We start from the raw sequence: 22,171 nt of genomic DNA, 5'->3' as shown, positions 1-22,171 counted from the left end.
CTACAAAAAGGGACTTAGTGTGAGATTAAAACATTGTGAAGTATTGGAGTGGCACATTCATACACACACACACAAACACCTGACAGGATAACACCAGCTCAGTGATGTTCCCTTTGGGGGAAACTGTATATTTAGAGTCACGGGATCAAGGTCAAGGCAGGGGGCACATTAGTGGGGCGCGATGTGTTGTGTACACTCTGCTCTTGCGAGGAACACCACTGTGACAACAGGTCATCTTTTCCTCAGTATGCCAGGAAGCATTACACCCCTCGCTGCGATCGTAGATGAGTTCTCATCAGGAAGAGGCAGCGCTTTAATTAAACAGAGCAGATCAGCTCCTCGACGGTGATGACGGATAAGAGAGACACAGAAAAGGAAACACAAAGAGTGAAATTAGGAAAATTAAAAGTGGACGATAGAGAAAATAGAGCTGGTGCCAGCCTGGGAAGGTGAACAGAGTAAAACAGAAGCAACACAGAGGAAGGGTGTGGTAACCTTATGAAGGAACGGCTGAAATCATAATAACAAAATGAATAATTCATAAAGAAATGGAGGGAAGGTTCAGTTCTCTATAATGAGTCTTTTTGTGAGGTCGCAATTTGGTAACCTAAGCAGGCCTTCAAGAGTGTGTACGTGTGTGTGTGTGCCTTCAAGTGTGTGTAAATGTGTGGTGGAGAGATACTGCTGATTCAGTAGGGATGCTGAAGGTGACCCTCGCCTGCTCCTGCTGCCTCTCTCACCACCTGATATTGATCCCAGTTGTCCAACTCAGATCTGACTCAAGGATACATGGATTCATTGCCTTCTTGACATTTCAAATATGGCACTGTGCAAATTGTAACTCCACACACTATCATTGATTAGTTATTGATCTGCTACCTCGGTGAGTCTAACCACTTACCGGCAGCTCAACTGAATCTCAGTGTGTACAGGTACGGGCACGAGCGGCAGGCTCCGGCATGTTTGTTGTTGTTGTTGTTGAATTTCATATCAGACTGCACATGAACTGTTGAGGACTAAGAATAGAGCAGACTACAACTGCCGAATTCAAATGCAGTGGCTGGGAGCAAAGGTTTGGACCACAGATGGGAGAATGTGCAGTAGCCCTGCCCTGTCAAGGGTAAACTGCCGAGCACACACACGCAGATGCATACTTTGTTTTCAGCACACCTTAAAACAGCAGCATGAATATGCATGACGCCGAAGGACACAGGAGGTACATAATTAGACAATCAACAACTCCCAGATGACACGCGTTACTACGACAGAGGAGAAACGAACCTCACTTCATCCTCCCCTCTAGTTAGCAGTAAGAGGGGAGTTGTGTTCGCACGTCGAAACACATTTCCACTTACTGGTGGCTCAAAGTTGGGCTGAGAACTGGAAGAGGAAAGGAGGACACATGCAGAATGGAACTCAAAACAGGTGCTGCACTCGAGAATGAGAAAACAAACAGCGTGAGGTCCAGAGCAGCATGTGTGGACGGTCCAACGCCACATGCCTCTGCCTCTCGTCCAACAAATTAATGATTCATATTAACAGCATAACCTTGAGTGCTCTCCAAAGCTAACAACAATGCACATTATTGAGTCAGGGTCACGCATCCATCACTTTAGAAACAAGCTGCCCTCTATGGAACGGAGGACACACCCTAAACAAACAACAAACACACACAGAGCTGCAGGGCACTTGTTCACACTCCTACACACACACCTGGCTGTCAGCTACACATTCTGCAAGTCAGCCTCATGGCAAAACGGGTGCAGGTGCAATGAACATGCGCTTCTGTTTGCATTTCATTAAAGCAATTCATGAAACAGGAGATTGGAAAGAAAAAAAAAACAGAATTAACCTGTGAGAAACTTTCCAAACCTAATCATGCACGCACACAACTTCAACTGTGCAGAAAGACACACCTATCTCTAACATCACTCTTCCACACATAGTTTACATGCACACACACACTTACTTGGATTACACACAACAGACTCTCAGATTTCACATATTTAGTGAAAATACTGACCTGCCCTGGCGCTGACACACACACATTCTCTTCAAGCAGTTCAGCCTTTCAAAGAGGAGCCGTTTGAACGCGTCTATATACATTGACCCGACTGAGGCTAAATAATAAGCCAGCACTTAAATAAATACGAGTTGCTTGATCTAGACTCTTTTTTATATATAAATATAAAAAAGGCAGAAAGAAGCAGAGGATCTGGTGGAGATGCAGTGGTGAGGAGGATGCGACCAGCAGTATCCCAGAGAAAGTGAGGGACGATGTGCACGGCTGACGGGATATTTGGACACTAGTGATGCTCCGAGAGCTGAGGGGATGTTGTAGAGAGAGAGGAGAGAGAGAGGAGAGGGAGGCTGAATAACACATGCACACACACACAGACACTGTCGGGCAAATCTGACAGCGGCCGCTCATCATTTTTAAGCAGCTGCTGCACTGCTATAAGCAAAATAACACGCAGGATGGACGCATCTAAACCCGCTATTCCAACTTATGTCAAGTCTTTCCCCCCTCCCTCGTATTGACTTCTTACCTTCATGTTCGCGTCAGATCCTTCCTTGCAGTCTTCGTTTGGTTCGGATCATCCAGGTTAATTACTCACGGATACATTGGTGTCTGTTAGTCGATGCAATTACAAGGATTCAACAAAAAAAGGTGGGGACAAACGTCGGTACTATCGATTTGACCGGCTGGAGGTGTCATTGAACTGCAGGCGCGGTGCTCTCAGGGCGTCAATTGAGGAAGATTGGATTAGCTCCGGCTACTTTCAGAGATTGGTTAGGTCACTGGCCCCCCTCTAAAAAGAATGCACTTTTTGGAGGAAAGAAACAATGATTAATGGCAAATGAGAAGGGTGTCATGAGAAGTTAAGCAGCGTGGAAGGGAGGGGAGGGAATAAAAGAGTTAAAAGTACCGCCCTCTACTCTAGGTCTCTGTACCTGCATCAGCAGCATCACTTTTCGCTTACGAGTAGCAAGCTGGACTTAAAGGCGTGAGAACCTGAATGCACCACCAGTAATTCCTGATCTCTCACAAACGGAATCAGGGCTGTCTTTAAACAAGTAGTCACAACCTCCGTGATAAAAAAAAAAAGAAAGAAAAAAAGAAATAGATAAGATCCGATGAGATATACGCAAAATTTAAAATCCTCTCAAACTTTATATTATATGTAGGTTAGTAAGACTAGATCAGCTACGTTAAAATGCTATTTTTGACTATTTAATCCATACAATTTAATTAAATTAAGTATTACTAAGGGCACAGTATATTGTTGTCTTTTATTTGTAAAACTATGTCATCCTGCTTCTTGCAATAATTTATCCTCTCTTCTCTGTGGATTATAAACGCACTTCGGACGACATAAAACCTCTTTTTGACAGTTAATTCCGCTCTGTACCTTTAATTTTGATGCATCATGGGAATTGTAGTATTTTCCGAACAATAAAGCAAGTCAATTATAGCCGAAAAACTACATTGACCATAATTCCTTGTTCCTACTTCCAGTCCACCACAAACAATCATGGCGTCGCACGGAGAAAATACAGGAGCCTCCGAGTCTGTAGCTGCTGAGGACCGGGGAGAGAGAAGAACAGCGACGGTGTCGTTTGGTTTCACTAAAACAGTTAATAAATTTAAACCTCCGACTGGCGAAGCTCCGAAGAAGAAAGAAGAGAAAGATTATTTGACTGGAATTGATGGAAATGAGTTGCAAAGGTATGCTAATGCTAACGTATAATGTATGGGCTAACGTAACGACTACGTTTCCAATCTGATACCGACATTTAAAATTATTGTACGTTGCTAGCAAATGTGAAACTGTGTGTGAAAGTTACCCACCCACAGTACATAACGTGAAATCTTGGGTCTACCTGCTAGCTCTTTAACTTTCTTCTTCCCTGCAGTTCAAAACCATCTGAGAAGCCCAGAGAGCTCATCATCCCTCTGATTCAGAAGAACCGTTGGCACAAACCGGACCGAGCCGCCCAGAGCGATGAAAGTGGCGGCAAAACAACCCAAGACTGCGATTCTGTGGAGTCTCAGGCTGTCAAAGAACTTATTGAAGGTGAATTCAAAATACAAGCGATTTTATTTGTCACAGACAGTAGAAAGAGTCAGAAGTAATGAAAAAAAGTGCAGTGTACAGTGTCATATACATATTTCCATTGAACTGTTGTGCTGTTGGAAATGTATTGTGTTTGATTAGTATGATGAGGACACCATTAGCTCACACAAAGCTCCTTAAACCTGTCCAATTTATGTTTGTAGATTCACGGAGGCAGCTCGAGTTGTGGGAAAATGGACCTCAGTCAGACAGTAACCTCAACCTATCCATCCCCCTGTTGATGCAAAACAAAGTGCCAGAGGGGTTTGAGGATGGAGAACGTGTAAAGGTGGACCTGCGGCCTGAATCTGTAAGTATAAAGACTAACAGGGACATATATTCTCTCTACTCCATGGTACAGAATGTGAGCTCGTTTCTGCTTCATCAATGTCACATCAGGATCTTTCCATTGCAGTTCTGTTGGAGTGATTCAGATATTTTAAAATATGTAATTATTGGCAAACCTAGAGAGAGCCTTTTTAAGATTGCTTTTAGTGTTAACTGTTTTATGCTTTTATACCTGCTGTATTTTATTTGTCTGTTTTTGCTTTTATTATATGCCTGTAAAGTGGCTTTGAAGAAAAGTGCTATATAAATAAAATGTATTATTATTGTTGTTTTTTAGAACATTGAAATTAAAGCTGGTACATCCAAACATGAAAAAAAGTTGAAGATATTTTGCTGTCACAGGTGAAAACCTGAAATGAGAGAATGTCACAGAACTGAGAAATGTAAGGAGCAGACAGGTGAAATGACGATGACATAAGGGAGCGTTCACATTTTATTGCACTGTTTTAAAAAAAATGTATCTAGATAATAATGACTGATAGCATATTATCTTCCAGCTCTCGTATTATGAACAATCATCTAATTAACCTTAACATGAACTTGACTTTATGCTTTAATTTCATTTTCATTTAATTTAGAACTGTCATCTACCAGCTTGACAGTTCCACCTTAACTCCCTTTCTCAAGGGCGTTTAGAAAATAGCTTTTTTAGAAGGGCATGGCTCCCAGGCCCTCAGCTAATTATAATTTTTTTAAATGTGAAAATCACAATATAATCTACTAGATAGGCATTTCAGTGAGCATGAAAATGCCTGACAGTTCAAAATGTCTAGCAGACTGGCTGCTTTGACTCAGAGTGAAATTTGAGTGTGTGAAAGTGCTGACTGTCACCCGTGTAGAATAACACCCCTGTGTGCACATGCAGCTGGGCGCATGCGTATGGCCACGGATGACTTTGTCATTACAGTATAGCTTTGGTGGCAGACGGGCATCGGCGCTTTCCTTGGGGACATGAAGGCAACCAATCAGATCTCTTTCTGCTTCTTTTCATCAGAGGCCTCACATGTCGCCTCACTGTCATCCCATATCTGCTCTCCATCACTGTAGATGTGACTGACAGAACATGAGAGTCAGGGGAAACTTGCTCACTGTGCCCCGGAGCACATTTTAATTCAGTCTCCTCTGTGAGTGAGGCCCCCAGCTTCCCTCAGAGGGAAGCCTTCAGCAGAGAGATGAGCAGGGCCACTGCTCTGATGAGCTGCTGTAGCTGCTGTCTGGTGACTTTAGTCAGCCTGGGCCGAGTCTGACAGCCTCGAGTCAAAAGGCTGAGTAAGACCGACATTACAAACTGCTTCTCTCTGTCAGTTGCCACTTTTTGTGTTTCATAACTCGAACATTACATAAGCAGCTCATGTAGCCCTTCAGGACATTTTAATGCAGACTGTGCCGTCTGATTTTCTTTGGTTACACGTGAGTTTAATGACTCTTGATTTCCAAACACATGATTTCACTGTAACTCTTTGCCAGTCAACAGAGGCAGATTATGAGAGCGTTCCTGTTGAGGCATATGGACTCGCTATGCTTAAAGGGATGGGCTGGAAGAAAGACGAAGGCATTGGACGTACCTTTAAACAGTAAGTGACAAATCAACCTGTCTGCTTCACCTGATCATCTGGTAATTCAAAATTATGCTGAACTTGCTTCATTGCGATGTTCCTATTTAAGCTAAAACAATCAGTTAGTGAACCGACAAAAAGTTTACTGCAGACTATTGTAACAGCCAAATAACTGCTCAATGCTTTAGTCTTCCTTATTAACCTGCAACAACAGCACAGCATGGAAATAAAAAAAATAGAAATAAATGGATTCTGTCTCTTTGGTCTTCTCTCTTTCCACTCAAAGGAAGAGTTGGAAAGATCTGTCATATTTGAACCCAATTTAAAGCCTTTTTCAGACATGGGATGTGTAACATTACTGACTTCACCAGTCTGTTAGATACATATAGTTTACATTTTTGGTAGAGTTCCTCACGGCTTCATTTAGACGTATCCGCTACACCGATGGAGAGAGACTAATAGCCAAATCAATTTATGATTTCCTAAATGCTGAAAATTTTTGCTAAAGCAAATAATCCTGCAGCTGTGATGGAGCTCAGGACTTACCCTGATGATGGCTGCTATGTTCCAAATTATTTAGCTGAAGCTCACACAACTGTGTCTGAAGAAAAGTACACAGTGTGAATTGCTGTTGTATCTATAAACTGTGTCTTTAGCGTTTTATGTGATGCTTTTGGACCAGCATTGTTGCTGAAACATAGAAAAAGCTTTTCCCACATCGTTAATGTGACTGTATGCAGTTTACACTTTTCCTTTGAAACGGAACTGTTACGAGGTCGGACCTAGGCGTTACCAGATTACTCATTCTGACATGAAGCAAACACATTCAGTTGCCATAAGAAAGCAGGCCCTGTCTGATGGGGGCTTAACTTTAATCTCACTGCAAAAATCAACCTGCCTCCTCCTCCAGCCTGTTTTACATTATGCACATCCTCCACCTCTCGGTTTATTGATTTAATGCTGTTGTTCCCTGTCTGCTACAGAAACGTAAAGCCAATTGAACACCAGCTCCGTCCAAAAGGGTTGGGCCTCGGGGCAGATCGTTCAGCAATAAAAGACCTGGAACCCAGCAGACATAAGCGTCCACCGAAGCCAGGCGAGGAGCAACAAAAGGAGGAGGAACTGGTGATGGGTCCTGGGGGTTGTGTGCTGGTGCTGTCAGGAGCGCATAAAGATCTATATGGCAAGGTATAGCTGAGCTGAACTCTGATTGCTGTTATTTATGGTCCTCTATTGGACTGCCCCATTTTTATGCAGTAATTCTCTGTAGAAAATATACCCACTCCTTGTGATTGCTTTAATACTTCCAACTTACTTTTGTATCTATGCTAACTTGTTCTGACTTTCGCTTCTGTGTGGCAGATAGAAGGTGTGGATGCAGACAACGCTCGAGTCGTGGTGAAGCTGGCTATCGGGGGCAGGACTGCGACAATCAGCCAGTACGCCATTAAACTAGTTGGGCGCAAGGAATATGACAAATACAGCAAAGACCTCAGTGAGTAACTTTGAATGATTGAAAAGTCATTGAAATGCCATTATAAAAAAATTATGAAAATAAATGATCTGAATGCTCATGGACTTTTTTTCTGCTCCTGCACAGCAAAGGTGATGACTTTGTTAACATTTAGAAATCATCAAATGACAAAGTTTTGTTTGCCCTCTTTATATTTTTATAAATTACAATGTGCATTTTGTATTACTTGTTAATGACAAATGTGCAGAGTCATTCAACTTTGGAAAATCTGGCATTACAACGTCTAATTTCACTCGTTTCAAAGTAGTTTTTGGTCACACACCTGCCAAAGTTCCTGTGCTGCAGTAACCAAGTTAAGGAATTAGAGGTTTCTCTTTGCACAGCCAGCTGATTATCATCTATGGTAGCCTGCATGTGAGGCCAACAGATGTTTAGGGAACATCTGTAATTTGTATAGTGTCTCTTGATAAGCAGATCTTCAGTAAGGGACATGTTTGGGTACAATTAAATTGGTATTTTAACTCTAAGAGATGCACAAAACTCAAGTGAAGAAGAACCATATTTACAGTCTTTAACAAACATACAACCTACAAATCTTTGATGCAAAGCCAAACATTTATTTGGCTAAATACCTGACGGAATAATCAAGTAAATAAGTGTTTGTTGTGTGAGACATTGACTGGGCTAAACAGGTTTGAACTCTTATTTTAGTGGCATTGCAGTTTACAAATTAGATTAGCCGTATACGACATTTATCCACAGCTTGTCATTTTAGTGAGCTAAATGTATAATAAAAAAAATACAAGCACTCATACTGCGGTGCAGATGTTTGCTGGTTTACCACGTTGTACTTCATGGCATGCGAGTAATGCTGTTTTTCCTCTGAACAGGTCGTCTCAGTAAAGCCCACAAGGAGAAGGAAAAGGAAAAAGAGAAGGAAAAAGAGCGAGAGAGACGGGAGGAGAAAGAGAGGAGCAGTAACGGTGACAAAGTGAAACGCAAATCTTCAGAAAGAGATAACGGGAAAGACGAGAGGAAGAGGAAACACAGAGAGTCAAGTCGAGACAGGTACATTTTTCTAAAGGATGAAGATGCAACAATATGACTTTTATGATTATCATTAACTAGCATTGGAATTGAATTACTTGGGGTTCTTTTTACTCCAAAAATGTTTTCTTGGACTAAACATGTGTATTTGTTTTTATACTGTTTCTTCTACAGAGATAAACCTCCAGTGAAAGAAGCAAAGCGACCACCGGCTCCTCCCTCCTGGCTCCAGAGAGACCTGAAGGTTCGCTTCATAGATAAAGCTTTCAAAGGGGGCCAGTACTACAATTCAAAGGTAATAAAGCCAAATTATATTTTCTGTATCAATTGTTAAACTTGATCATCAGAAATACCTATGCCTTTCAAATACAGGTAATTAATAGTGAATAGATTTGCAGTGGAGAGACTTTTACTGAGTGTTAAAAGGACATTTAGTCTTTTTTCATTTTGCTTATTGTTGTCTTTACTTCAGACCCATGGGGAATTTGGAGGAGAAATCACAAACAACACAAAGTGACTTATCAGGTTCTGTCACAGCTTTTAAAAATCTTTTTTTTGTTTATTTAGATGCGAGTTGAGGATGTCCTGACACTGTCTACCTGTGTGTGTCGAACCGAAGAGGGAAGACTGTTAGATGGTGAGTCATCAGTGCCATCTAAGTCTCACTTTTGTTTCTCTTTGGAGTTTTCTCTGTTCTCTACTTGAAGTTGTACAAGAAATGTACAACATATGTGCAGCCATCCCTGTTCATTTAATACATCTGGCCTGCTGAGGTCTTTCTCCTGCTCATAGGTTTTATACATTTCTCTGAGTTTAAAACCTACTAGATGATAAATAATGTAAAATGTCATATTCTAAGAGACATTACATGATGATTTTTTTAATCACGCACAGAGCAGCTGTTGGGCCTTTAAAGAAACGGTTCTTCCATATATGTCTACACAGAATGAATCCATAAAACTGCAACTTTTTTGAACTTGAGTTACACATCATTCACATGAGTTTTAATTGGCAGCCAGAGACAGATTTTATTATTCATGTCTTACCTTTGGACAAAGAGAGGGCAGCTGTTTGCATTCATAATGCTAAGCTACAGGTCTGTAGATTTGTTACACAAAAGGTCTGTTTTATTTAGGTTTTAGTAGGAGAGCAAATAGGAATTTTTCCAATGTCTTTATATTTGTCATTAATGTTATGACAGTATACAAAGAATATCATAAAATACTATGGTGCTCTGTAGACCTTTTTAATTTTACATCCAAATGTGGTTTTCATCTGTTAGATTACGTACATCTGGCACCCTGAAGTCATCATTAACTGAAATAAGTTGGTGTTTTATGTTATGATAACTGATGGAAAGGATTTTATTTACTCTGTTTGCAAATAAAACTCATTGTTCTTGCAGTTGTCACTTTCTGACATTCACAGACAGCTGGTATCATGTGAAACACCACACATTTAGGGGTCGTTTAATCTTTGTACAGAACTTCTCAGTGCTTTATCATGTAAAATCTCCTAACTGGTAACCAGGTATTCACTCTACTCATCACTGCTGCTACAGTAAGTGTGAAAACTCTTGTAAATTACCCACCATTTCTTCTTTTTGTGGCAGATGTGAAGCAGGACATGCTGGAAACAATCATCCCTAAAAGTGAACACGACTCTATAATGGTTGTGCTGGGTGAGCACAGGGGACAGGTGAGCAAATGATCATCTTTGCTGAAGCTCGTGTTTGAATGCGATTAACTGTAACTGCTAAATTTTTGCATCCTGTTATTACGTCTTTATCTTTAGGTCGGCCGTATTCTTCAGCGAGACAAGAACAAGTGCAGAGCGATGGTGCAGCTCGACAAATACGAGGAGAAAGTGTTCACACTGGACTACGACTGTATTTGTCACTATGTTGGAGCAGGATACCGCTGATTTGTGGTCTTCATTGTAATATTTACTGTCTTTTTTCACACCATCTCATCTGAACTGTTATTTTTTTTGTAAGATACAGAAACAATGGATTTTAAAGCATAGCAATTTTGTAATAAAACCACGCCATGAACTTTGTGCAGATGTTATCACAACCATTAAGAAAAGCTGCAACAAAAAACGTTCACAGTAGTCCTGAAATTTATTATCATGTTCACTGATGTTTCTAGTAACAACAAGAAAGTCAATCTTTAGGTCATATAAAAACATATTTACAGCTGCTCCACGGGTTCCACGTGAAATATGAAAGCACTGGTGGTTTAAAAGCTCAGCACTACGTTTCTAACACATTCTACAATTAATAGAAAAACTGTCAGTCTGTAGTAGCAAGATGAGAGGAAGAAAAGCTGAACTGTTGTGTGTTTTTGAGCTGGCGTCTTCTTGGATTTCTTCTCACTCCTTGGGTATCTGGTTTGCTGCGTTAGCCCGAAGCACGGCTCCTGGGCTGGGGTATGGACGCTGCTGGAAGAGAGGCCCCGCTGCTGTGGTGTCTGCTCCAGTTTTAGCTTCATTACGTTTGGGCAGCCCACTTGACCACGAGCCCCTGTAAAGGTGAATGAACTTCTTTTAATAAGCAGATTTAATACATTATTCTTATACCTTAAAGCAGTGGTTCTCAACCCTGTTCCTCAGGACCCACTGTCCTGCGTGTTTTAGATGCTTCCCTGCTCCAACACACCTGATTCAAATGATCAGCTCGTTATCAGGCTTCTGCAGAGGCTTGATAACGAGCTGATCATTTGACTCAGGTGTGTTGGAGCAGGGAAGCATCTAAAGCATGCTGGACATGGGGTCCTGAGGAACAGGGCTGAGAACCACTGTTTTATTTCATTCATTTGTAAAATAAAAAAATACAAATAAAAATGTTTCATGTAAATACAACAATCACCAAACACAAATGAAAAGGGAGCAGAAAGGAGACAAGTCTTATTATGTCTGCCCCTAACTGCCTTAAAGCAGGACCACAGATTTTACACATCCAGATCAGTTAAATTATCAGGAGGGTTGTACGGCTTTCTTTGTTAAAGACAGTTTGCCAAAACATAAAAATAATGGGTGTCATGATGGTGTTTATCATTAGGCTGCCTTCTTCAGATTCTGTGCACGCTCCCATAAAAGGAGGCGTTTGACGCGTCATTTGAATTTTCTTCCACACAAAATGGATCGATCGTGTGCCGCCTACCTCAGTAAAGCGGTACGAGTTGGAATGGAGACTGATTAACAATATAAAAGTTTACTGCAGTAAAAAGTGCAGCTGCTGCAAATGATATAAGAGCAATGCAGGTATAAAACTATTAATCATGTAAGCTAGTATATTGATTTTAACACTAAGTGCACTCTCAACGTAGCCACTTATTTCGTACGCGACAGCCGCACATTAGAGCTCTTAAACTTTAAATTTCATACACTGGAACACTTGACAACTGTGTTTAACCATTAATATCACCTTCCAGTACACCTCTGTGGTTAGAACTGCTCAGTGTGTAAAACTAGCTCACTTACAGGCAATGCAGTTGTGCTGTTCCTGCTATGACATGCCAACATGTCTGCTGTGAAAAAAGTCTATGGATGAATTTCATCATACTGTTGTGTCTCTGAATCATAGACTGTATATAAAGATGAACGTAGCATCTGGCTCCAAAAATGAAGCCCACCCAGAAGTGTCAAAAACTTGCAATATCACGCCGTCCGCTAGGGTTGGCTCCAAAAAGCTTTTTCTCCATAGACCCCAATTCATCACCGGAAAAAATAAAATTTGATAGACTGATGTTCTACAGCTCAGGATTTTTTTCCCGTTAGTTTTCATGGTCAAAATGAGAGATCAGGTGCCCGATCTTAAAATAAATCAATACTGAATTTTAAATAAATCGTTAAAGTTGGCGGTGCCAGGGGGCGTGGCTATACTTGATAGACAGTCTTGTCTGGAATGATTGACAGATCCTTTAGGGCGAAAGCAGCAACAGAAGCCTCTGCGGTAAAATGTGGGCGGGATAAGAGAGTCTTCAGCTCTCAGTCTGGCCCGCCCATAGACTGGTCCTGCCCCTAGTTGCTCTCCGGTCCAGCCTGTTTGATGACGCTTTTTACGTCACTGGCTCCAAAAAATTCAAAATGACAACCAGGAAGTAGCAAAATCCGGGCTTCATTTTTGCGGCGTTGAAACCAACAAGTGACTTTAAGGTTAGTTCACGCCTGCTCTGAATCCTGTCTTTGCTCTTCCCAGTGAGGTTTTGGGACATGTGAGGACAGAAGCGGCAGAGCTGCCAAATGAGAAATCCTTCATTTTCATAGCATCAGCTTCAATCAAAGTCAGTGACTTCTGACCTGCTGCAGAGCTGTATCAGCTGTCATATCAGTCCAGTTAATTATCATACCAATTAGTACGACTCTGGCATAGGATCCATTTGTGTTTCCTTACTGTAATCTCCTCCTGGAGCCTCCTCTCTCTGTCTTTACTCCTCATATCCTTGAGGATTTGAGGAAGCATAAGTAAGTATAATGACAAGCTTTTTTTTTTTTTTTTTTTTTAAACCAGCTAGAGATCTAAGGCCTCAAAGTCTGAATATCGCACCCTCTAATGCTTTGTTTAGTCTGCCTCTTACAAGTGTTCTGACTTTATAGAAGTGCAATAATATGTTTTTGGAACAGAAAAATGACTTGTGCAGCATTCAAGTTACAAATTGCCCACCTTTAAAGAAAAGACCAGGATCCATTTGATCACTAATACTGTACCTTGGAGCGTCAGAATAAGCACTTGGATCCATGGGGTCCATCTCATCATCTTTTCTACCTGAAAATAGAGTACACACGGAACATTCAGTCACGTAAAAAGATTCTATGTGAATATGTGAGACAGATGTGAGTTTTACCTCTTTTGTTTTTACTGTACGGTGCTATGTCTTCTCTCCTCGGCTTCCTTCTGTCTCTGTCTCTTCCGTCGTCCCTCTCTCTGTCTCGGTCTCTGTCCCGGTCCCTTTCCCGATCGCGGTCTCTGTCACGTTCTCGCTCTCTTTCTCTTTCCCGCTCTCTGTCTGGCTTCTCTAACTGCCTCTCGACTCTTTCTTCTCCCCCCTCAGCTAAAAATAAATAAATAACGGAAGCACTGGTCACGAAATAAGTCACAGTTTGTCAAAAGCAAACTGCATTCTGAGATAAATGGCCAAAGGACGTGATTTAAAATAGTGATCATCAAAACATTACACCATGGAGTCTTAATAAAATCATACCTCTGATTTTCTTGGCAGGTTTTGTTACCACTGCAGATGGGTCATTTGGGGAAAGCCAGGCCACCAAATCTGTCTCTATGTTCCAGTAATAAGGAAGACCACTGTGGATTGAAGGGAAAAAAAGGTTTGATATGTAGCCATAACCTACATATTAATCTGTGAATAGTCACTGCAATTTAGTTATATATAATGGCATCAAGAAAATGATGATTTAAAGGTATGCTGCAACTCTGAATGACAGTAATTATAGTGTACTAGGAATAGTACAGTCATCGAGGAAAAAAACAATAACAGCAGGGCAGCAATCATGAAGGCTTAAAGTGTTAAATCATAAATAAAGGTAGAATTTAGGCAGAAAGTCCAAGAGAAAAAAAAATACATTTTAAAACTCAGCTTAGTCTTAAAACTTTTTATCCTGTTTTATTCATAACAGCAGTGAAAGAAAGTGTATTGCCATTGTCATTTTGAATTAATTGTAACAATTTGTAGTCCAAAATGATATATATATATATATATATATATATATATATATATATATTTTTTAATATATTATTTAAGTAACTTTCTCAATGAAAAACTTTTTCTAAAACCACACAGTGTCTGACAGAAATGATTACACATCTCTGTCAGATAAGTTTTAGATAAGTAAATGCATCAAGTATCAACGTATTGTAGTAGTAGTAGTAGTAGTTTATCCGGTCAGCAAGGAAAAAAGTAAACATTGTAACAATTGTGTACTAATGATGGCATCACCATCATCATCATCATCATCGTTGTCCACATAAATTATCATCGTCAATATGATCATTATCATCATCGTCAACATCATCAACAAGATCATCATCAAGAAATAAAGTGTACATACCAAGCAGAATCAAATACTTTGTACCAGTTTGGTGGTAGATTCTCTATTCTGGTGGCTTCGTAATCTACATTGTTGTCGTCGTAATCTTCAGCAATAATCTCTTCATCTGCCTCTGGATGGGGGAGAGAAGTTGTTAAAAGGCACATGTAAATAGTATGAAACAAGGAGAAAAATACTTGAAGGTGCAGGGCCGAGGAGGTGAAACTGATTCAACTACCATGCTCTGTTGGCTTAACAATCCCTCTCTTGGCCAAGCGGGCCAGTAGTGCCGGAGGTAAAGGCATCCTGAAAAACAGAGGATTAAAGATGATATAACTACTGGACACCAGAAGAGAGATGCCAGTTACCCAATCATCTGAACATTATGAAAAAAAAAATAGATTGGATTGGCCATTATTAAAGGTATGCCCATATAAAGTACTGTTCAAAAGTTGTGCGGGGGTTGCTAAGAAATGTCCTTACTTTTGAAAGAAAAGTATTTTTTTCAGTGAAGATAACATTAAAAGAACCAGAAATACAGTCTACATATTGATAATGTGGTAAATGATTAGTTTTAAACGTCTGATTTTTAATAGAACATCTACATAGGGGTACAGAGGAACATTTCCAGCAATCATCACTCCTGTGTTCTAATGCTACATTGTGTTAGCTTATGGTGTTGAAAGGCTAAGTGATGATTAGAAAACCCCCTTTGCAGTTATGTTAGCACATGAATGAAAGTGTGAGTTTTCATGGAAAACATGAAATCGTCTGGGTGACCCCAAACTTTTGAACGGTAGTGTATATCTGTACATGTACACCTCATAGTTTCTATCACACACCTAATGCACACCTGTTAGCAATAATATTCTTTCAAGCAATAGTTGCAAAACATCACTGGCTACAGGTTCGGTTTTCCTTCCAAATGTGAATATCTTCTCATTTTCAAAGTAAGCTTTACTCCTTGAATTATTATCTTTGGGGTGTGGAGTCCTCATGGAACAAAACAAGCAATTTAAAGACTTAATTTTGAGTTCAGGGAAACTGCTTTCTAAGAAATTCATCAGCTAATGAATAAATAATGAAGGCAGCTTAGTGATGCGGACAGCAGCAACTGTGCAACAGGGCCAGACACACAGCAACACATGCAGCAGTGACCATTATTATTATGGCCCTCTAGCAACATTGTTGAGACTCTCCTGAAAGCTATAAAGGTGGTCATGGTTTGGTCAGATATACGTTTTAAAAAACAAAAGGCATCCTGCATGTTGAAATCATCTGGAGCGCCCGCCTGAGGAAGCTACTCCGTCGCAGCAGCAGAAGGATTAAAACAACAAAAACACCTGGAAACCTGCTAACCAACACAAACGCTAATCCTACACCTTATGTAAATATCAGCGAGTGAAATTCATTACATATTTACCTGTTTTGAAGTAAAAATGCCTTTTAATCGTGCAGTCTGCGGTCGAACAGTGCAAATGACGCGACTTCCAAAACAGCTTACGGCGCACAGTGATGACGTCGCAATGTTAGCTTGACGACAACAAACATGGAGGAATATGCCCGTGAGCCCTGGTAAGATTAGTTTAGTAACGTTTGTATTTCACTGTATATAAAAAAATAGCACACCTCTGTCCTAGTTTTGACTTTTTAAAGTCAAATTCAGCTTGCTGAAAGAGTGAACAGAACGGCTTTGTGGGTTATTCGACCGGCTTAATGAAGGCTCAGGATAAAACAGATAACTGCTGTCAGGCTGTAACCTCTGTAACCACAAGCAGCTATTAGTGTAAACTTCGACAGCATTTTAGATGGAACGTCATTGTTTTCAAGGGACAGCTGAAAGGATGACAAACTGAAGAATATATTATGGTTCCATTAGGGCCAGGTCCACTGATATCAATGCCTTATGTTGTTCAAAACAGCTAATATACTTTTACACTGAACAAAATATAGATAGCATCCATATGATCTTTTTTTGACTTGGAGAAAAAGTTAAAAATTACATGGATTTTGAACTGAATTAATTAGTTAAAGACTGATTTCAGATATAGTTTAATCACTACCAAATAATTAGCCAAATTGAGGCATTTCTTTTTGCCATTCTCTGTTATTGACTTAATCACATACAAGTCTAATCACCACAGTTGATAGTAAATAAGTCTTCATTATGTGGTTTCTCCATACTAAAGATATCGTCAGTGCATAAAGGCACACACAAGCAACAGAGATGTTGATTGCAGCACCAAAGAAAAGAACTGTGCCATGCTCATGCCTATTTATAACCATTTGTTTGACCAGAACCCCTCACCAACAGCAGTGGATGTAATGTGGCATAATATCTCTGTAAATATTCACCATTCTGCTTTACTGGCATGGAAATAGGGTCCACTGTATTTCCAGAGAATCAATGGTGGTATAGTTTAAGAAATGTGCTGACAAAACTGAATAGGAAAAAAAACTATGTCAAGTGGAATTTAAAAAAAAAAGTTGATACAAAGTGCAAGAGAACTGAAAAAAAGAGGGCAGAAAACTGTGATTGTGTGGACCATATGTATAATATGCTATGTCAAGGTGGCTGTCAAATTCTGCAATGTTTTGAGTGTCATTAATCTTGTGACATTTTCTATATATATTATCTTACCTTTCCTTTTTTTGTCATTTTTGTGAGGCATACTTTTCTTGGTTTACCAAATGTGTTACCACTCTGTCCTTCAATTGATCCAGGTCCAGATAAGATTATACTGTTTGCATTTTTCCTTCTTATCAGTTTTTCCCATCACATAAATATACACTTTCCTCTCTTCATAATGCTTTCCTGCAGTCCCTGGAGGATAGTGGATGACTGTGGAGGTGCTTTCACCATGGGTGCGCTTGGAGGAGGGGTGTTCCAAGCAGTCAAAGGCTTTCGAAATGCCCCTGCTGTGAGTCCAAAATGTAATCACTTGCTGTCTAACTTGTAAGGTTTTTTTGATGCAGAATTCAGCTGTTCTCTAATTTTTCAGGGCGTTGGACACAGACTGAAAGGTAGTGCAAATGCAGTGAGGGTAAGAGCTCCACAGATTGGAGGTGAGGAGGACTTGTTTTGTTAATCATGGACCATTTCCTCCACTTTAACAGCTTAAATGTTACAGTTCTGGAGTTCATTCTAATCAGTCTCATCTAATACAGCACTCCTATTGGATGCTGAATAGCAGTAGCACAACTACTGTTATGTGGGCAGATGAAGCCCATTTATTTCTCATAATTAAAGATCACAAGCAATCATTGATTCAGTCAGACAAGCTAATGCTCATTGCTGGGGATTTGCAGGTAGCTTTGCTGTATGGGGTGGGCTCTTCTCGACGATTGACTGCGGTTTAGTTCGCCTGAGAGGCAAAGAGGATCCGTGGAACTCCATATCGAGTGGCGCACTGACTGGGGCCATCCTAGCAGCACGCAGTAAGAGCATGTCCAATACCACGATGAGCAAGACACCACCTTCCTGTGCCAGTGAACACATCAGAACAAGTGGTGCGACAGACTGACTGAATGCTGTGCTTTTCTTCAGGTGGACCATTAGCCATGATGGGCTCTGCCATGATGGGGGGAATTTTACTTGCTCTCATTGAGGGTTTTGGTATTCTTCTAACCAGATACACAGCACAGCAGTTTCAGAACCGTGAGTGTGGTGCTGATTAAATTGATCCCTGCCCCTAAAAACTCATCCCTGTGTATCAAAATGACATTTTTTTAACATGAAAATAATAAATAATTAATTTCTGCCTTAAATGGCATAGATGTAAATCTATTTACACCCGCCCCTACTAAGTCGTAATATTGGAGTCATTCAGCCATACATGTTTGAAGCCGCGACAGATTCTAAAAAGTAATTTTAATACAGAAAGCCCCGCCCTGAAAGTTGACAGGATTGGTTTCTTACTTTATGAAAACCTGGAATTCAGTTTGTTTTTGAGAACACAGTACTAACAAGATTTAAAAAAAAAAAAAAAAAAGATTTTCACAGGACATTGTCTTTAAAACAGCTAGAATGAATATTTTAAATTACGAATGTGTCAAATGATTCTATATATGTGTGAAGACAAGTTAAGCCAGTTAGTTACAAAGCCCACAATGTCAAAAATCCCAAATTTGCCACAAAGTGCTTTGCAATCTTTGCAACATACATTGCCCTCTGTCCTTAGACCCTTGATCCTGAGAAGGAGAAACATACATTTTATCTTGACTGTACTTACAGCATATGTGAAGAGGATGCTGCTACAGAAGCTTAGAAGTAAACTTTGTTGTGTCTTTGTTGTTTCCTTCAGCTGTTCCCTTTGCAGACGACCCCAGTCAGTTGCCACCAAAGGATGGAGCAGGGCAGAAGGGGCAGTTTCAGTAGAGAGCATTAAGAACTGAAGCCAGCTGTGGACACAGTGAGTTTAATCAATGTGTGATAGGAGCGCCAAGACGTTAGCGACATGATGATCAGTAGCTGGACATACTGCTCCGTACAGCGGTGTCAGGTAGTTGCACTTTTTTGCTTGCACCTCAGGGGCAAATTACTGTGAGTATTAGTTATTTATGAATAAATGTTTCTACCCTCAACAAAAATAAAAACGCAACACTTTTGTTTTTGCTCCCATTTTTTTTAGATGAACTCAAAGATCTAAAACTTTTTCCACATACACAATATCACCATTTCTCTCAAATATTGTTCACAAATCTGTCTAAATCTGTGATAGTGAGCACTTCTCCTTTGCGGAGATAATCCATCCCACCTCACAGGTGTGCCATATCAAGATGCTGATTAGACACCATGATTAGTGCACAGGTGTGCCTTAGACTGCCCACAATAAAAGGCCACTCTGAAAGGTGCAGTTTTATCACACAGCACAATGCCACAGATGTGGCAAGATTTGAGGGAGCGTGCAATCGGCATGCGGACAGCAGGAATGTCAACCAGAGCTGCTGCTCATGTATTGAATGTTCATTTCTCTACCATAAGCCGTCTCCAAATGAGTTTCAGAGAATTTGGTAGTACATCCAACCAGCCTCACAACCGCAGACCACGTGTAACCACACCAGCCCAGGACCTCCACATCCAGCATGTTCACCTCCAAGATGGTCTGAGACCAGCCACTCAGACAGCTGCTGAAACAATCAGTTTGCATAACCAAAGAATTTCTGCACAAACTGTCAGAAACCGTCTCAGGGAAGCTCATCTGCATGCTCGTCGTCCTCATCGGGGTCTCCACCTGACTCCAGTTCGTCGTCGTAACCGACTTGAGTGGGCAAATGCTTCCATTCGATGGCGTCTGGCACGTTGGAGAGGTGTTCTCTTCATGGATGAATCCCGGTTTACACTGGTCAGGGCAGATGGCAGACAGCGTGTGTGGCATCGTGTGGGTGAGCGGTTTTCTGATGTCAATATTGTGGATGGAGTGGCCCATGGTGGCGGTGGGGTTATGGTATGGGCAGGCGTCTGTTCTGGACGAAGAACACAGGTGCATTTTATTGATGGCATTTTGAATGCACAGAGATACCGTGACCAGATCCTGAGGCTCATTGTTGTGCCATACATCCAAGAACATCACCTCATGTTGCAGCAGGATAATGCATGGCCCCATGTTGCAAGGATCTGTACACAATTCTTGGAAGCTGAAAACATCCCAGTTCTTGCATGGCCAGCATACTCACAGGACATGTTACCCATGGAGCATGTTTGGGATGCTCTGGATCGACGTATACGACAGGGTGTACCAGTTCCCGCCAATATCCAGCAACTTCGCACAGCCAATGAAGAGGAGTGGACCCCTGCACCCCCAATAAAACAAAACTGCACATTTCTGAATGGCATTTTAATGTGGGCAGTCTAAGGCACACCTGTGCACTAATCATGGTGTCTAATCAGCATCTTGATATGGCACACCTGTGAGGTGGGATGGATTATCTCAGCAAAGGAGAAGTGCTCACTATCACAGATTTAGACAGATTTGTGAACAATATTTGAGAGAAATGGTGATATTGTGTATGTGGAAAAAGTTTTAGATCTTTGCATTCATCTCATAAAAAATGGGAGCAAAAACAAAAGTGTTGCATTTATATTTTTGTTGAGTTTATGTGAACACTGGTCCTTCTTACACACCTTTTATTCGTACCATCAGAATCTCATGCAGCTATTGCTGAATAATGAATATTGCATCATTAGTGGGACCTTTTGGGGTGAAGTATGCAGTTTTCAATGTTTAAAATCTATTTGATTATTCAGATTCTAGGCAACATCTATGAATGAAAAAACCCATATTTTGCTTTTCCATTGTTCTTTTGTGTTATATAGCTTCATTTTTGTGCAGGTAAAAAGTCTACAAGCTTATAAAGCTACACCGAAGGGAATTTCCCACTATCCCACAGAAGACACTGCATATAGCCAACCAGAAACAGCCCGTTTTAAGTCCAAGCTTTTCTTCCACTACTTGACTACATCACCATGTGACACACTCTGCTAGTATTTCCTCTCTGGAGTCATTCATGTTAAGGCTACATCTCTCTGTCTGAAAGAGAAAGAAGCCAAAACAGAGGATTTCAGACAGACAGTGAAAAGAAGTCCTTTAGCAATTAAAAAAAGAACAAAAAAAATTGTACACTAATCTGACCCCAGAAACAACAACAGAAACCTGTAATTGTGCAGAATATGAACTCTTTCAAGGAATAGTCTGACAATTTGGGAAACATACGTATTTATTTTCTCGCAAAGAGTTAGAGGAGAACATTAGTTCATATATAATCAGTAACATCCTCATGTTTTTATGCTTATGTACACATATATGTATATCTAGCAGAATCCAGCAGCTGCTTTCTTTTCTTTCCACAAAGACTCATTAATTAGCTGTAAATTTGTTGAATCTGTACACAAACTAAAGTGTAAAACATCAAATCTGCAGTTTTATGTGCCAGACTTGCTGGATCCTCTCATCTAACTCTCTGCAAAACGTCCGACCATTGCTTCCAAAGATTTTGCACTTGAACACAGATGTTGTAAACAGTGAAGTCAGCCTGAATGACTGCATGGTACAGGAAGAGAAATAGGACATGTTTGTCCAGTGAGGGTTTACCAGATAGAGTGGTGGTCTGAGAATATGTTTTAGGTGTATTTAAATGTAAGCTGTGACAATCAATGAAAAGATCTGTGTGTGTTTGAGATGACTCAGCAAAACCCCATTCCGTTCTTTGTTTGCAATTTATCTTAATAAGTTATTGCCTCATTTGGCAGCTTTAGTAATTGTCTTATTTGAATATAGTCTTATACATTTTACACAGACTTTCTAGATATTGTGGCGTTAATTACTTAGCTCTGTTACAATTTGCACCCATTGTCACTTTGATGCTACAGTATTCAATAGCAACCAAGCACTTTTGAAGCTCTTTATTTTATTGAAATGGTAGCACCTGCCACTGCGAGGAAATGCTGCAACATGATCCAGTGGTTTGCTGTCAAACTGTATAGAAAGAATGTTTATTTTATCTTAATATATTTATTGTGGGAAAAAATAAAGATATTAAATGTTCTTTAAGAATTTACATGATGTTTTGTTTTTCTCATG

General features: G+C 40.4%; 4 protein-coding genes across 9 annotated transcripts in view; 2 read left to right on the top strand and 2 right to left on the bottom strand.

The window, feature by feature from the left end:
• LOC110946104 (membrane-associated guanylate kinase, WW and PDZ domain-containing protein 2) overlaps positions 1-3,005 on the bottom strand; it is a 44,247-nt gene extending 41,242 nt beyond the window's left edge. For 2 of the 6 annotated variants that reach the window (XM_051949027.1, XM_051949026.1), the window contains exon 1: positions 2,024-2,327. In XM_051949027.1, the coding sequence (XP_051804987.1) occupies positions 2,024-2,106 (83 nt within the window). In that variant the 5' untranslated portion in view covers positions 2,107-2,327. Of the gene's footprint in view, positions 1-2,023; positions 2,328-2,549 lie in introns of those variants that run through there. The other 4 variants (XM_022187699.2, XM_022187707.2, XM_022187694.2 and 1 more) reach the window with 3 other exon arrangements.
• A 500-nt stretch (positions 3,006-3,505) lies between these two features.
• On the top strand, positions 3,506-10,596 carry gpkow (G patch domain and KOW motifs). The gene is made up of 11 exons (XM_022187715.2): positions 3,506-3,730; positions 3,919-4,079; positions 4,283-4,428; positions 5,934-6,040; positions 7,006-7,210; positions 7,385-7,517; positions 8,387-8,564; positions 8,718-8,838; positions 9,111-9,180; positions 10,156-10,241; positions 10,338-10,596. Exons 1-11 carry the CDS (start codon positions 3,537-3,539, stop codon positions 10,464-10,466), a joined length of 1,530 nt encoding a protein of 509 aa, XP_022043407.2. The 5' UTR covers positions 3,506-3,536; the 3' UTR covers positions 10,467-10,596.
• A 50-nt stretch (positions 10,597-10,646) lies between these two features.
• On the bottom strand, positions 10,647-16,122 carry pqbp1 (polyglutamine binding protein 1). Its single transcript, XM_022187725.2, has 7 exons — positions 16,015-16,122; positions 14,830-14,897; positions 14,613-14,724; positions 13,748-13,848; positions 13,391-13,597; positions 13,254-13,311; positions 10,647-11,067 (listed from the first exon to the last, which is right to left on the bottom strand). Exons 2-7 carry the CDS (start codon positions 14,894-14,896, stop codon positions 10,917-10,919), a joined length of 696 nt encoding a protein of 231 aa, XP_022043417.1. The 5' UTR covers position 14,897; positions 16,015-16,122; the 3' UTR covers positions 10,647-10,916.
• timm17b (translocase of inner mitochondrial membrane 17 homolog B (yeast)) lies at positions 16,085-22,148 on the top strand. Its single transcript, XM_022187731.2, has 6 exons — positions 16,085-16,166; positions 17,413-17,512; positions 17,594-17,657; positions 17,901-18,029; positions 18,139-18,249; positions 18,896-22,148. Exons 1-6 carry the CDS (start codon positions 16,141-16,143, stop codon positions 18,967-18,969), a joined length of 504 nt encoding a protein of 167 aa, XP_022043423.1. The 5' UTR covers positions 16,085-16,140; the 3' UTR covers positions 18,970-22,148.
• Positions 22,149-22,171: the final 23 nt, after the last annotated feature.

This window comes from Acanthochromis polyacanthus, chromosome 6, assembly GCF_021347895.1.
Source record: "Acanthochromis polyacanthus isolate Apoly-LR-REF ecotype Palm Island chromosome 6, KAUST_Apoly_ChrSc, whole genome shotgun sequence".
Classification (NCBI taxonomy): domain Eukaryota; kingdom Metazoa; phylum Chordata; class Actinopteri; family Pomacentridae; genus Acanthochromis; species Acanthochromis polyacanthus.
This window is presented reverse-complemented; position numbering and strand designations above follow the sequence as displayed.